The sequence below is a fragment of the Mizuhopecten yessoensis genome, unplaced genomic scaffold (assembly GCF_002113885.1).
Source record: "Mizuhopecten yessoensis strain PY_sf001 unplaced genomic scaffold, ASM211388v2 scaffold4135, whole genome shotgun sequence".
In the NCBI taxonomy this organism is placed as follows: Eukaryota; Metazoa; Mollusca; class Bivalvia; order Pectinida; family Pectinidae; genus Mizuhopecten; species Mizuhopecten yessoensis.
Window position 1 is genome coordinate 329,405 of NW_018405393.1, and position 14,886 is coordinate 344,290.

The 14,886-nt window shown below is 36.2% G+C and overlaps 2 protein-coding genes and 1 pseudogene across 2 annotated transcripts; 2 read left to right on the plus strand and 1 right to left on the minus strand.

Annotated features, from left to right (window-relative positions):
- The first annotated feature begins 1,841 nt into the window (after positions 1–1,841).
- Positions 1,842–4,680, plus strand: LOC110448704. The gene is made up of 2 exons (XM_021495091.1): positions 1,842–3,081; positions 3,154–4,680. Exons 1-2 carry the CDS (start codon positions 2,858–2,860, stop codon positions 4,526–4,528), a joined length of 1,599 nt encoding a protein of 532 aa, XP_021350766.1. The 5' UTR covers positions 1,842–2,857; the 3' UTR covers positions 4,529–4,680.
- Positions 4,681–5,213: 533 nt separating this feature from the next.
- LOC110448705 (kelch repeat and BTB domain-containing protein 8-like) lies at positions 5,214–7,994 on the minus strand. The gene is made up of 2 exons (XM_021495092.1): positions 7,908–7,994; positions 5,214–6,889 (listed from the first exon to the last, which is right to left on the minus strand). The coding sequence occupies exon 2, from the start codon at positions 6,870–6,872 to the stop codon at positions 5,397–5,399; it is 1,476 nt and encodes a 491-aa protein (XP_021350767.1). The 5' UTR covers positions 6,873–6,889; positions 7,908–7,994; the 3' UTR covers positions 5,214–5,396.
- Positions 7,995–13,541: 5,547 nt separating this feature from the next.
- On the plus strand, positions 13,542–14,051 carry LOC110448687 (annotated as a pseudogene).
- The last annotated feature ends 835 nt before the right edge of the window (positions 14,052–14,886 follow it).

Consider the following 14,886-nt stretch of genomic DNA (forward strand, 5'->3'; position numbering starts at 1 on the left):
CTCCCCCGGAAAAATAGAAATCTGTATGTTTTATGAGTTCATCATCATCAAGACATCCCCTGGAAGGCCCTCTCCCCCGGAAAAATAGAAATCTGTATGTTTTATGAGTTCATCATCATCAAGACATCCCTTGGAAGGCCCCCTCCCCCGGAAAAATAGAAATCTGTATGTTTTATGAGTTCATCATCATCAAGACATCCCCTGGAAGGCCCTCTCCCCCGGAAAAATAGAAATCTGTATGTTTTATGAGTTCATCATCATCAAGACATCCCTTGGAAGGCCCTCTCCCCCGGAAAAATAGAAAACTATATGTTTTGTGAGTTCATCATCATCAAGACATCCCTTGGAAGGTCCCCTCTCCCAGAAAAATAGAAAACTATATGTTTTGTGAGTTCATCATCATCAAGACATCCCTTGGAAGGCCCCTCCCCCTGGGAAAATAGAAAACTATATGTTTTGTGAGTTCATCATCATCAAGACATCCTTTGGAAGGCCTCTCCCCAGGAAAAATAGAAATCTATATGTTTAGTGAGTTCATCATCATCAAGACATCCCTTGGAAGGCCCTCTCCCCCGTAAAAATAGAAATCGATATGTTTTGTGGTGCTATCTAATGATTTTAAGAGCACTATCATAGTGTTTAATAAATTTGCTCATTCAGTTTTTTTTCATTTTGTATTTCAGAAGAAGCTGAATTGTTATTGATGATATAAAATAACTTTGTGTAATTAGTACCCTGTTTTATACGCATTTAAACTGATTATTAACAGATGCTAATATAATATTTATTATAAAATCCACACAAAGAACACATACAAGTGTTGATCTTAATTAAGTGGTTACATTTTTGTACGGCAGGTGTATGGTATACGGGATATATGTTTACACATTCTCATTACGTTCGGTACCATTCACCCCCGAAATTTCATAATGATATATTATATATTGAAATATTCCATCCTTTGAATTGGAAGAGTTCAAATGTGTCTTCAGGGGTGAATGAGTTAATTTATTGAGAAAAAAAATCGTATATCATTTCCAATACAGTTGATAAACTGTATGGTAATAAACATAAAAATACCCAAACATTGAAAACAACGTTCGACAGACCAAAAGTCACGTGCATTTGACTTTGTTTTATTGGGTTTCGCTGAGGTCCTTTAACAAAGCACCTCCGTAAGTGTATGTCGACTGGAGGCGGTATATATAGATTTTAGATTTTTTTGATACTTTCCCGTCGGATCAAACTTTTTGAAGGATATATATATCGTACAAATTTGATTTCCTGTTTATTATTTTCGGACATAAAGCAAAAAAACCCTGTCATTTTCGGATAGGAAAGATGTGAAACAGTGCTATACACATACATGTAATATATATTCTCGGGTCTGAGTACGTATTTATATATGTGTAAATTGCAGTAGTTGTTTTCTTCATTTAGGCTACTCAAACAAAGTGTCCCAAAAAGTGTTTTCTTTTGCATTTCATGAAGCGTAAGAAATACACAGTTTCAAAATGGCTGCCGAACTGATCACTTTTTTTTAAATTCTTGTAAAATAGTTTTACAAGAAAACAGGCATCTTGTTTTTAGACAGATGTTTCAGATGCACTTTACATTTTACCGTAACAAATTGATCATTTTTTTAAACCCGTTACACTACATCAAAACGAGATTTTAACGTGATTTAAACCTCATGAACATTATTCAATAGGCTTATTTGTCCCTTAGTATGGTACGATGACAGTCATCATATATAACTTTTTAAATTAATAGATAAAATGATTTTAGAAAGCGTGACATGTTAAAAACATAAAAGAAATTCAACAAAAATGGTATGGGATACCACATGTTTTATTCATAAAAAGTTCATAAAAACTACTAAAGTTGTAATAATAGTAAAAATGTATGCATTATGCAGACATTTTATAGGGAAATAAAAAGAAAGCATTAATATTCATAAAAACTGGTATAATTTGTCACGCTGATTGAACTGGCAAAACAAAATCACTACCTATCACAATCGTCATGTGTTCTGCAAACAGTGCTTCCGTGTATTTCTCAGTGATAAGTTAAAGTTATAAGAAATACGTATGTCAGTTGTACACAACTCATTTATACCGTTATGCCTCACGGGTTATCTCCCTTCAATCAATCATCGCATAACGTTTTTCGAGCCGCGATATCTACCATTTGTAGTTTCAACTTGGATATTATACACACAGAAGTTTCAACTTTTACGTAATGCACACAGAACTTTCAACTTTAACGTAATGCACACAGTAGTTTCAACTTATAGTTAGACAGCCAGAATATTGGTGGCTGGGAAGTAGTGATACAACCAGATAAGAGGTGTCTCGAGAGTGGGACAATCCGATTAATTATGGCTGAAATAACGTGACTTGACTTTGTAGAATAGATATAATAAGTGTGGTTGATTTTGATCTATTAAATCTGCGAGTTTCATCAAGTAAATTTTGCCATAGAATTAATGCACGGAAATTGATATATATCATAGTCTATCATAAGTTGGAAGTTTCCTTCCCCCAGATAAGGAAGTGAACGCAGACGTTGTGATGTCACGCCTCTTGAAGTTACATTTTGTATTTCTAGCTGTAAAAACAACAGTTTTGAAAAAAATGCGAATGTATGATATGCATGTACCTTACATGACCTGACTAGATCAACTCCTCTTTGTATCGTACACGACAGGACAAGATCAACCCTTATTTGTACCGTTTATCGCACGATAAGGTGTATTACTATTTGTACCGTTTATCGTACGATACGGTCTATTACTATTTGTACCGTATATCGCACGATAAGGTTTATTACTATTTGTACCGTACATCGCCCGATAATGTTTGTTACTATTTGTACCGTATATCTCACGATAAGGATCATTACTATTTGTAACGTGTATCGCACGATAAGGTTTATTACTATTTGTACAGTATATCGCACGATAAGTTTTATAACTATTAATACCGTATATCACACGATAAGGATCACTACTATTAATACTGTATATCGCACGATACGGTGTACATGTATTACTTTTTCTACCGTATATCGCACGATAAGGTTTATAACTATTAATACCGTATATCGCACGATACGGTTTATTACTTTTTCTACCGTATATCGCACGATAAGGTTTATAACGATTAATACCGTATATCGCACGATACGGTGTATTACTATTTCTACCGTATATCGCACGATAGGGTTCATTACTATTACTACTGTATATCTAACGATAAGTTTTATTACTATTAATACCGTATATCGCACGATACAGTTTATTACTATTTGTACCGTATATCGAACGATAATGTTTATTACTATTTGTACCGTATATCGAACGATAATGTTTATTACTATTTGTACCGTATATCGTACGATAATGTTTATTACTATTTGTACCGTATATCGAACGATAATGTTTATTACTATTTGTACCGTATATCGTACGATAATGTTTATTACTATTTGTACCGTATATCGCGCGATAATGTTTATTACTATTTGTACCGTATATCGCCCGATAATGTTTATTACTTTTTGTACCGTATATCGCACGATAATGTTTATTACTGTTTGTACCGTATATCGCCCGATAATGTTTATTACTATTTGTACAGTATATCGCACGATAAGTTTTATAACTATTAATACCGTATATCGCACGATACGGTATATTACTATTTCTACCGTATATCGCACGATAGGGTTCATTACTATTACTACTGTATATCTAACGATAAGGTTTATTACTATTACTACTGTATATCGCACGATAAGGTTTATTACTATTTGTACCGTTTATCGCCCGATAATGTTTATTACTATTTGTACCGTATATCGCCCGATTATGTTTATTACTATTTGCACCGTATATCGCACGATAATGTTTATTACTATTAATACCGTATATCGCACGATACAGTTTATTACTATTTGTACCGTATATCGCACGATAATGCTTCTTACTATCTGTACCGTATATCGCACGATAATGTTTCTTACTATTTGTACCGTATATCGCCCGATTATGTTTATTACTTTTTCTACCGTATATCGCACGATAAGCTTTATAACTATTAATACCGTATATCGCACGATAAGGATCACTACTATTAATACTGTATATCGCACGATACGGTGTACATGTATTACTTTTTCTACCGTATATCGCACGATAAGCTTTATAACTATTAATACCGTATATCGCACGATACGGTGTATTACTATTTCTACCGTATATCGCACGATAGGGTTCATTACTATTACTACTGTATATCTAACGATAAGGTTTATTACTATTACTACTGTATATCGCACGATAAGGTTTATTACTATTTGTACCGTTTATCGCCCGATAATGTTTATTACTATTTGTACCGTATATCGAACGATAATGTTTATTACTATTTGTACCGTATATCGCCCGATTATGTTTATTACTATTTGTACTGGGTATGACTGGGTGACAGGGACATACACATGTAATGTGTGCGTACGTAACTGACTTATGTTAAATGTCGCGTAGGGGAAGTGCATGTAACAAGCTGAAAGGGACAGAGAAATTCTAGTGTGGCTATACCATGCTATTCTCTATTTTGTATCTTTTCACCGATTAACATTTTGTTATGATATTATGAGGCAAAGTTGTTCAGAACTTAACAAGAAGTCAACTGACCAAAGGTCAAGGTCACTGTGTCAATTTTAAGGTCAAATATTGTATCTTTTTACTGATGAACATTTTTTGTATGTAATCATGAAGCAAAGATGTTTAGAACTTAACACGGAGTCACCTGACCAAAGGTCAAGGTTACGGGTTCTAAAGGTTAAAGGTCAAGGTCATGTTTTGTATTTTTCACTGATGAACATTTTGTTATGATATTATGAAACAAAGTTGGTCGGAATTGAAGAATGAGTCAACTGACCAAAGATCAAGGTCACTAGGTTAAAGGTCAAAGTATTGCACCGGTATTTACATTTCTGTTAGCCCAGCAAATATGGAAGTGGAAGGAAACAAGACTCACATCATAGTACATGTAAAACGTCAAACGTCAAGCTCAGCTATATGGGCAGATTGCTTCTTGATGATTATGGGGGATATATTGCCACAAGACGGGCCCTTACTGACCTGCCAGTGGTCTAGTTTCACCTACGTTGACCAAACTTGCTAAAGTTTTAATGTAGCTTGGGAAGTAGGAGTGTCGAATTCTAAATTCGGGTCTCGTGCCCCACTATATAAAGCGATATGGCACTTCGTTAATTTTAAATACCGGAGTTTTTCTATTGGCTAATAAGGGGAGACATATGTTTTTGTTCACAAAAACAAAATTCTAGTTATATTTAAAGTTGTATGTCATTAGAACAATTGAAACTTTCTATTTTGCGTTTGAGTTTGGATCAAAGCTGGCCCAAACAACGGCCAAGTTGAGTATGTATGTGTCCTTTAAATCGGTTACTTCGACCTCGGTGCCGCTAAATCCATGTAGATGGTTGTATGGCCCTATGGTTGGTACTTTGTACATGGCATGTTGTAATCCAGGTAATGGGCTATTTCCAAACGGCCCAAGCATTCGTCCTGTGTTGGTCTTGAGTGTTATACCGCTTATTGCATAAGAGTACAATACATCCACAGCAACAATAAGCTCCTCCTCCAAAAGAACAGCCGTTTGGTTGTTTGTTGAAAGGCCGCTAATTTGTTCATTTTCATATTTTGCACAATTTCCATGGCAAACTTTCTTGCCATCGCTGTAGACACTTTTTATCCCGGCAAGAAAATTGAAGCTTTTCACTGATCGGAAGTGAAATTCAATGGAGATAACCGCGACATCCGGTTCGATTTCCGATTTGTCAGCGAAAACAGTTTTTTGCAAAAAATACTCAAATAGTTTAACGTGCGTCATTGCTTTGTTTGTTGACAAAGACCAGTCTCGATCTGACGACGATTTCCATATAGAGGGTATGTCTTCGGCTTCCGTTCCGTTTCGAAAAAGTTCAGACAACTGCAGCAAGTGCTGCACGAGAGCGTTGTCCAGTAGATGGCGTTGCGGCCGGAATATTTGTGTCAATATAACGTGCGAAAGTAACGGCATGTTGACGAGCTTTAAATACTCAACGAAAGCCTCTAGTAGCTCTTTTGGATTCGTTGACACAAACGTCACCAGAAATTGCATAAAGTACATTTCTCGTCGTTTTGATGTAATCGGAATGCCTTTTCGTTTTATCATAATTGATCTGTCGTTGAAGAACGCCATAGACGAATTCATACGATTGTAACAAACCTCCGGGTCAAGGGAAAGTGAATCCTGATTTTGTTCCACCAGGTCAATGGCCTTCCTATACAGTGATGGAATAGACAGTTCCCTGGCAAAGTCGATCACTTCAAAACAGTTACCGGGATAGATGAAACGGGACGCGTACTCGCTACAGAGTGTTACGAGTGACGTCATTTCAAAATGATGACAAGCAAACATCATCTCGAACACACTGTTTTCTTTTAAATTTATTGTTCCGGTATATGCAAATTGAATAATGTCTGAAAATATTTCCGGTTTGATGTTCCGTATTCGGATGACCTTTCCGTTTGCACTCCGCGATAGTCGCCTGAAGTAGTCGGAAACAGCTGCAATTACTACGCTGTGGCAACTAAACACTTTTGAACTCACCTCGAACTTGACATCACAAAACATGCCTTTTTGCCATAAGGTATACATTTCGGGCAAAACTGTGTTACCATAGTGATGAACATTGCAATCCACAGATTCTGAAATGTCATGGTTGTTATGTTGGTTGTCATGTGGGACTGATGGCTGTTCTGGACGCTGCTTTTCATCCGCTGTACTCTGTGACGTCATATTCGTATTCCCAATTTCTAAATAAAGACACAAAGATTGAGTTACCCGGATATTAAAGTGTTCGTTTTAATTAAAGGGAAATTCTTATCGTAATTGAATATTTTGATATAAGTTCAATAGTTTGTTTAAAAGTTATGGCAACATTTGAGACTTTCTGAAATGTTATTTTAACATATGTTTTTTAATTAATATATCACATCTCTGGCCACTGTTTTTTGTTTATATTCAGAAAGAAAAGAAAGTCAGCAAATGTAAATACTTTATAACTGTTGCTTCTAAATCAATGATATAACATCAATGTATCTGTCGTTGATATGCAAAGACTTTTTACTTTATTTACTCTTTATAAAAATATCTCGTGACATTTGTTATCCGTTTCGTCCCTAACTGAGCTATTCAGGAAGTTGGTATTTGCGTTATACAGTAATACAAGAAACGAAACTGGTTTTAGATTAGAACGAAAAATGGTAGCTTCTCTGATATCTAAGTTCCCAAGATGGCGACGTTGTTTGTATACCTCTTGTTTTACATCTAAACAATTTATCTAACATATCTTAAGCATGACAACTCTCATGTAGATTATTTAATCTCTAGCCAGCCTTAGAATAACAACGATTACAACTGCTTACAAGGTATTTCATTTAATATTTGAGGCGTCAAAAAAAACAAGCATGTTCTGAAATGTTATCGAATCGTACGAGTTACCTCCCATTGAACGGTTTTTGATTTCCTAATGGTCAAGCAATGCTACAGGTACACGGCTATTTCATATGTATAGCCATATACATGAATGTTCAGCCGTTTATCTTCAAAACAAATACTTCTGATTGAAAATGTCAGAGCGGTTCGGATGGTTATGATACAATTTTTTAAGATATGGGATTTCAGTTGACAAAAAGTAGCAAGTTTGTGGTTATCCCTTGAGTATGCCTCATTTCGGGAGATATGCCTGGCCACGGAGAAACAGAAATTTGCTATATATATTCCTCAAGTCCATATTTAAATGTTTACTAAATTAAAAGTGAATGAACTCACCTGCTAGACCACATACGTTCTGTTGAGATATTTCCTTGTTAGTAATGCGAATTTTGTCCTCGTTTGAAAATTTCAAGTTTCTATTTCCGTCCGGGTTTTTTTTATCGTATCTGAAACAACAGTTGTATATGTCCCCCTGGTGAAAGGCTTCCTAACGACTCGTCTAGGGACAATTTTGTCTAGCTCATTCAGTCACAGGGGTTCGTTACAAGTGTCTGAAATACACATATGCTATACTGATATGGGTCACACCACCTGTGCATGTTTATGTGTGCTGTGACCCATATCAATAAAGCATATGTGTATTTCAGACAGTTGTTATGAATCCCTGTGATTCAGTAGAGCATAAGAGTAGTATATCAGAGGTCACGAGTTCGACTCCACGGGGAGGTATTGAAAAAGTTATGACCTCTGTTAGATATAGGTACGGGGATTCTCACCCCCCCCCCCTAACTTAAAGGCAAAATTCTGAATTGCTAGCTATGCATCGTATTTCGTTAATATACTAAATATATAAGTGACAAGCAGTTCTAAATAGACGTCAATGTTTGGGGCATCCTAACTCTGGTGATTTTTTTTTTACCGAAAGTTGATCTAAACCCCTAAAGCGAGTAAAAATACTCTGAACACCATAGTTTAGGTCCGAGTACAACTGTAACAAAATCTCAAGTCCCTGTGATGACAATATGCGTTAAGTACAGTAAACTCACCACATATTCCGGTAGACCAAACACTAACTACTCTTAAAAGGAACATCCCCGTGTCGAATTTCTTGTCATACTTTTTATGTTTATTTATTTACATATTTATGAATTATAACCCACTCTAAATGACATAAGATAATCAGGATACGAACTAACAACAAACTGTTTACGTATAGCAGAATTGAGAATGAATCAAGTTTGAAAAATTGTTTCTTAATATGTTATACATATCATAGTACGAGTGTTTGAGAGTGTGTAGCTACAATATATTTAAAAAACAACATACCGTGTTTCGGAATCTTTGTGGTGTAGGGATTGGAACTATGTAAAACACTCCGTCCAGAAATGATGGGGTTTTTCCATGTCGTGCAAATTTACATTTAATCTGTTTCCTTGTTAGTTTCAATACTTTACTATGAATTGTTGCTAATACTCGCCTTCGTGTTTTCCCTGTCCGTTTAAATTTCCGGGATCCGTTATGAATAACTTGTTTGTGGGTTTGTTTGAGTGGTTTACTTCCGCATCACTAACGTGTAGTTCGGTTGTTATCCACGAGCAGACGAATTATGAGAAATGCATACGTATTACGGTAAATTATCGGTGAACCGCCGCCAGTCAGGAAGAAGGGAGAAAACTCGTGTTTCCCTGCGTACAGCAAAGCGAATATCTTCATTGTTTCACTATTGAAAATGTGTATAGCGTTATGGCTATTTTCCCATTATCAAAAGAGTGTCTGCCATAAATACCAAAATCTTAATTTTTTAAAAGATATTTGCTAGGAATCTTCGGTAACCCATCTGGTCGTATTCCAAAATAAGGAAAGTCCCTGGTAAACCCCGATAGTTATTACAAGGTTTACAATTTTCAGTTTAAAACGTAAAATACATCATCACTATGTACATGCATATAGTATTAAATTGATCGAATTGATAGCGTACGTTCATTTCTAAATCATAATCTTTAGAAAAATCAAAACAAAACTCAACACAATGTTAGTCAATAAATCTAAAAAAGGGTTGTGCATTCTTAGTACCTATGTTACATGTACAAATGCCATTGTTTTGGAGACCTAATCGCAAAGTATTGGTTTCCTATTTGCGTCCAAAATGCAGCACATGTTCCGGCTAAAAGTTTTATGCATTTTTTTTTTCTTTTCTTTTCTACCCAACATGGTATTTCTAAGTGAATAGCAAGTTTTTATTGTGGTGTCATCGAACGTATTGTAGATATACTTGTAAGTGGAAAAAAACCATATACATGTCTCGGTACAGCGTGTGTGTAGACGGGGCACTTCCCTGTACCAGTAAGTACACTATAAATAAAGTAGGACAATTTGGAATAAAGAGGCAGGTACCTGAATGGTTATAAGTTTATATTGTTTATCAATACGAGAAAGACTAGTATTTAGACCAGCTAACTGGGAAATTAAAGAGAAAGAGTGCGGTCGGATTGGGGAGGGAAAATATTAAGACATATTTACAATTTAGCCTTTCCTCATTCAACCATTTAATAAACCTTCAAAACTCATAGCACATTAAAAAAGAATTGAAAAAATGGAGAAAAAGAACAGTAACTAAAAAATAAATAACAGTAATGAAAAAGAGGGTGGGGGGGCTTAATTACAAATAAGTATTAATTATACATCGGCAAAAAATGCAGTTAATCCAGTATGTATAAAAATATTATGTTTTATAGGTGAAACAAAATCAAAATGTGTTCGTAAATAGTCCGAATCGTCTGTTTCGATGTTTCAGCTAGCTTTTACACACTATAATCACAATTGCCAATTTATCGCTATTTTCTTGACGGTCTTTGGGCATGTATGTCTTTTTTATTTGAAAAAGGAGAACGATTACCCGGATGTATTCATTTCAGTGCGAGACTTTTGTTCGTATCTCCATACTAAGTAGATTCTAAACGAATCGGACAAACGGATACTCCATTCCCCTGATTGGCAAATCTATCTAGAATCACTCCAGTCCGACATCCGTGTATAGAGTTAGATAGGCCGTGACGTCACCGTACGTCCCCGCCGTGAGTGTGTGTAAATGCATATATTGTGTCCTTGTGGGATATATAATAGATTACGGACAAATTGGATTGCATGAATTCCACAGGGATGATCATGGTCACGTATGGACAATAAAGGACACACCCTAACAGATCCTGTCGGTGATAACATCGGTTTCCATACGTCATTTCTAGATCTGCCAATGTGCACGTTCGTTTTTACTTGTTAGATTTCGTTACATAGATTTGATTTGTGATTCAACCGTTATCTACTGTTTCCGGACCAATGTCATCACGTGCTATAGACTACTGCTTCGAATATAAATATAAATAGTGGTTATTTTGAGTACACGATTTGAAATGCTGGAGGTTTCAATTGCAATGTTATGTCAGTATAGGATTTCTTTTACAGAAGACAGTTGGACCAAAGTCATTATGAGTACAGAAATGCGAGAGTAAGCAAGGTCAGGTCGTATACCGATTCCATGGGGTCAGCAAAAGGACTATTGCCATCCGAGGTCCAGATAAAGATTATCAATAGTATTAAATGCCAGCCCTGACGTATATCCTCTAAGCGGAGATGCTGATGAAGATAGTCTAAACTTATACTGCTGTCCGATTTCCTGTTGTGGACACCATATAGCATACACTGTCCGAGGTCTTGATGTATCTAATACTTGTATACATTCTATATTGCCGTCCGAGTTTCTCATATAGATTCCCTATATATAAGTATTTACGCCATCCGAGGTCCTGATGTGGATCACACTTGTACACTGTATACTGGGATGGATACCCTTTGTGTACATGTATGTACGGCCGCTCGAGGTACTGTTGAGGATTATATTCACTTAAACCTCGTTATAATGCCACAATTTGTCAAATGTAGACGTTATAGAGGAATTTTGCAATAAATTGAGGGAAACGACGGACGAAATTCTAAGAAAAAGGGACCTTGTATTCTACTGGCGGTAAGCAAGGTGGCAATTGAAACGAGGGGCATAATAACGAGGTTTTACTGTATAGTATGTATGACTGTCCGAAGTTTTTATGTGGGTCATAATGCTTTATGTGGCCGTGGTCCTGATGTGGATTGACTACGGTATAAAATTTATATGGCCGTGATCCTGATGTGGATTTTCTGTCCGGATGTGGATTGTCTGTCCTGATGTGGATTGTCTGTAGTCTATAATGCCGACAGAGATCCTTGCATTGTTTGTTTATGGTCTGTTTTGTCTTTTCAAAGTGTAGAGATCGAACCTGAGGACCGCGTTAACGAGTCAGTAGATGGCGATTCACTAGCAATACGTGTGATTGTAAGTGTATCTGATGATTGTTCCTTCCATGTTGCAGATAATCTCATTCATACAAAATGTAAATGATTTGAGAAAATATTTCCACGTCAAAAATCGATGAGGATATTTGCTCCATCGTGTGGTTTCTAAGATAATTAGCTGATAGTATCCCTTATCATCACCTGTATACGTGCAAACAAATTATAATAAATTGTGTACTAGTACATCATGTGTCACCTATAGAGATGTATCTTATTGTGGGTTCAATGCCACTTATGATATACAGAGATACTAGCCAGGATCATAACAAGCAATTATCTTAATTATCTTAAACCTTAAGAATCCCTGTCCCATTGCACTGTGGTTTTCGTATACACAGTTACCTCCCCTTAACTTCCGTTTGGATAAAGCTGTAACACGATTTCGCTTGGCAAAAAGTTCAACTGCACTGTTTACATTGCAGTTGTTATGATAGCAAGGTAGTATATATGTACAATGACATATTACCTAGTTATACCTTAAAATACATGTATAATTAAGGATTCCCGTCCCGCAACCAAAATTGAAACTATATAACACAGGTATTGATTTTTATATGTGCTCTCGCCAATGTGTGTGTGTTGCGTTCATCTACATGTATGTACGTGTAACGTTTGTCGTCAAACATGATACGATGTATGAAAATGCTCAACGATCATTCATCCCTACAATATTTCTAAAGCTACTGCTTGGGTCAAAATACCTCGATTCTGCTCTATTTATTGTTGCATGCATGACCTTATATGATCGGTCAAGAAAACGACCTCAAATACGTGAATACGACACAGTTTAATCAAGTATGTGATATGGGTGATGACGTGGTCTCTTCATCATTACATACACGCGCTTGGCAAATCCGCATGCGCCTGTATGTGAATCTGACTAAGGGACCTGTATATGTGTAAGACAAATGGACCTTTATGTTACAGACGAGTTAGGTAAGAAGGAACAATTACTATCCTATACAGCAAAAGTAGACAATAACAAAATGATATATCAACAACGTAACACGCAAGTCGGAGGCACGGTAGTCTAGTGGTAGGACGCCGGGCTCGTGACCGAAGGGTTGCGAGTTCGACTCACGGCATGGCACTGTGTTGTACCTTCGAGCAAGATAGTTTACTCCGCTTGTTCCAGTCTACTCAGCTGTAAATGAGTACGTGGTTGGGCAGTGCTAGAAATGTAGAATGCTAGCTGTGAGCGCCGAAATGGCAGCACCGGCTGTTATTGGCTGGTTGTGAAGGCCCTATAACCACGGAAAATAATTTGTGAACCGCTTTGAGACGACCTACGAACTAGATTGTGATAAAGAGGTATATAAGAACCTCGAATTATTATTATTATCATTATGATAAGTCACCATAGTATATCTGACTACAAAGAAATATAAGCTAGGTTAAGTCTGGCCACGATAGGTGGTATAAAGTAAATATGTATATTTTTGAACTCACAAGGTAGACCAACAGAATCCCTGTAAATATCAATATAGTAGTGAACTTTGATTTTAAATCTTATCTCTTATCTATAGAAATATATCTTACATCCGAATTTTTTCATACTGAAATTTTTATTGTTTAGATTCGGATATGAAGAAACCAAATATACTTTGGACGGATGATGGCCCATTTCGATGGATACAAGTTACCTTCAATTTGTCCGCAATTTTAGTCTGGACGATATTTCTTTTAATTATGGTTGTTCTATCGAAAATAACCTCCTTTAGGTTATACTCAAAGACAAGGTCTAGTGGTGTTCCAGGAACAGAAACGTTGCACCCGAACCTATCAGCACGAACCATCGCTACACGGACCCGGGTTAGACTTGTAGATACACTAGTCAGACGAACATTTCTGGGACGTAAGGTTCCTAACACGGATCTCTATGACATGGATACGAAGTCGTACAAAAATCTCTACAGTTTTCAAAAGGCAGGACGCCCTCTTGTGTTGAACTTTGGAAGCTGTTCCTGACCTCCATTCATAGCAAACGTCGAGGAGATGAAGACGATCATCCGCGACTTTGCTTACATCGCCGATTTCGTGACCATTTACATCCGGGAGGCACATTATGAAAATATTCAAATCAACAAAGCGTAAAAACGTTTCGTTGTACTGTGTGCACTCTTTGATAAGTTAAAGCAAAACGTTGAAATGTTAAAAGCCAGTTTAAAATTATCACTATTCGGTCAAATTAAAGTTATTTTTATTTTTAGTTACATATAAATGGTTTTATAATATTTCAGATTCATAACTTTAAAGGTTGAAGTCTTGCTCTGCTTTAATGAAACATTGTTGTCATGTCTCTTCATACTGTGTTTAATTTATCTACCATGTTGTTTACATCCAAACTATGACAAAGTAATCCACTCAATGTAAGCCACCGACTGTTTTTATTTCTTTTTTTGGACCGATTCAATATTCAAACGGCAGCCATTTGCAATAACATTTATGATAAATCTTTTGTTTTGTTATGGAAGCTGATGAAGAAGCAATGTTTCATTCTTAATTGCCACGAGGACAAAAGGCATAAAGGGACGTTGCCAGAAGTCATTTGATATAACACCATATCTAGTTAAAATAACATATTCTAAGTAGCCTTATTCCGTCTTTGCGTATTGCAGAGTTATCTTCTCTTGTGAGCAGGGATTGATTGTTACGTCATTGGTTTGTGTGATAAATTACGTCGTTTTCTCAAAAAATGATGACGTTACTCTCACAAACAAATGACGTAACAATCAATACCTGCTCACAAGAGCAGATAACTCTGCAATATGCAAAGACGGAATATTACATAGATATACAAGTATGCAATCAATATTTATGAGCATTTATACAATTTTCATTTAATTTTTCGGGGCATGCAGATTTTTACAATAGATAACACTGCGGTAAAAATCCATTTCCTTTAAAGTTTAACGTTTGTTTCAATAAG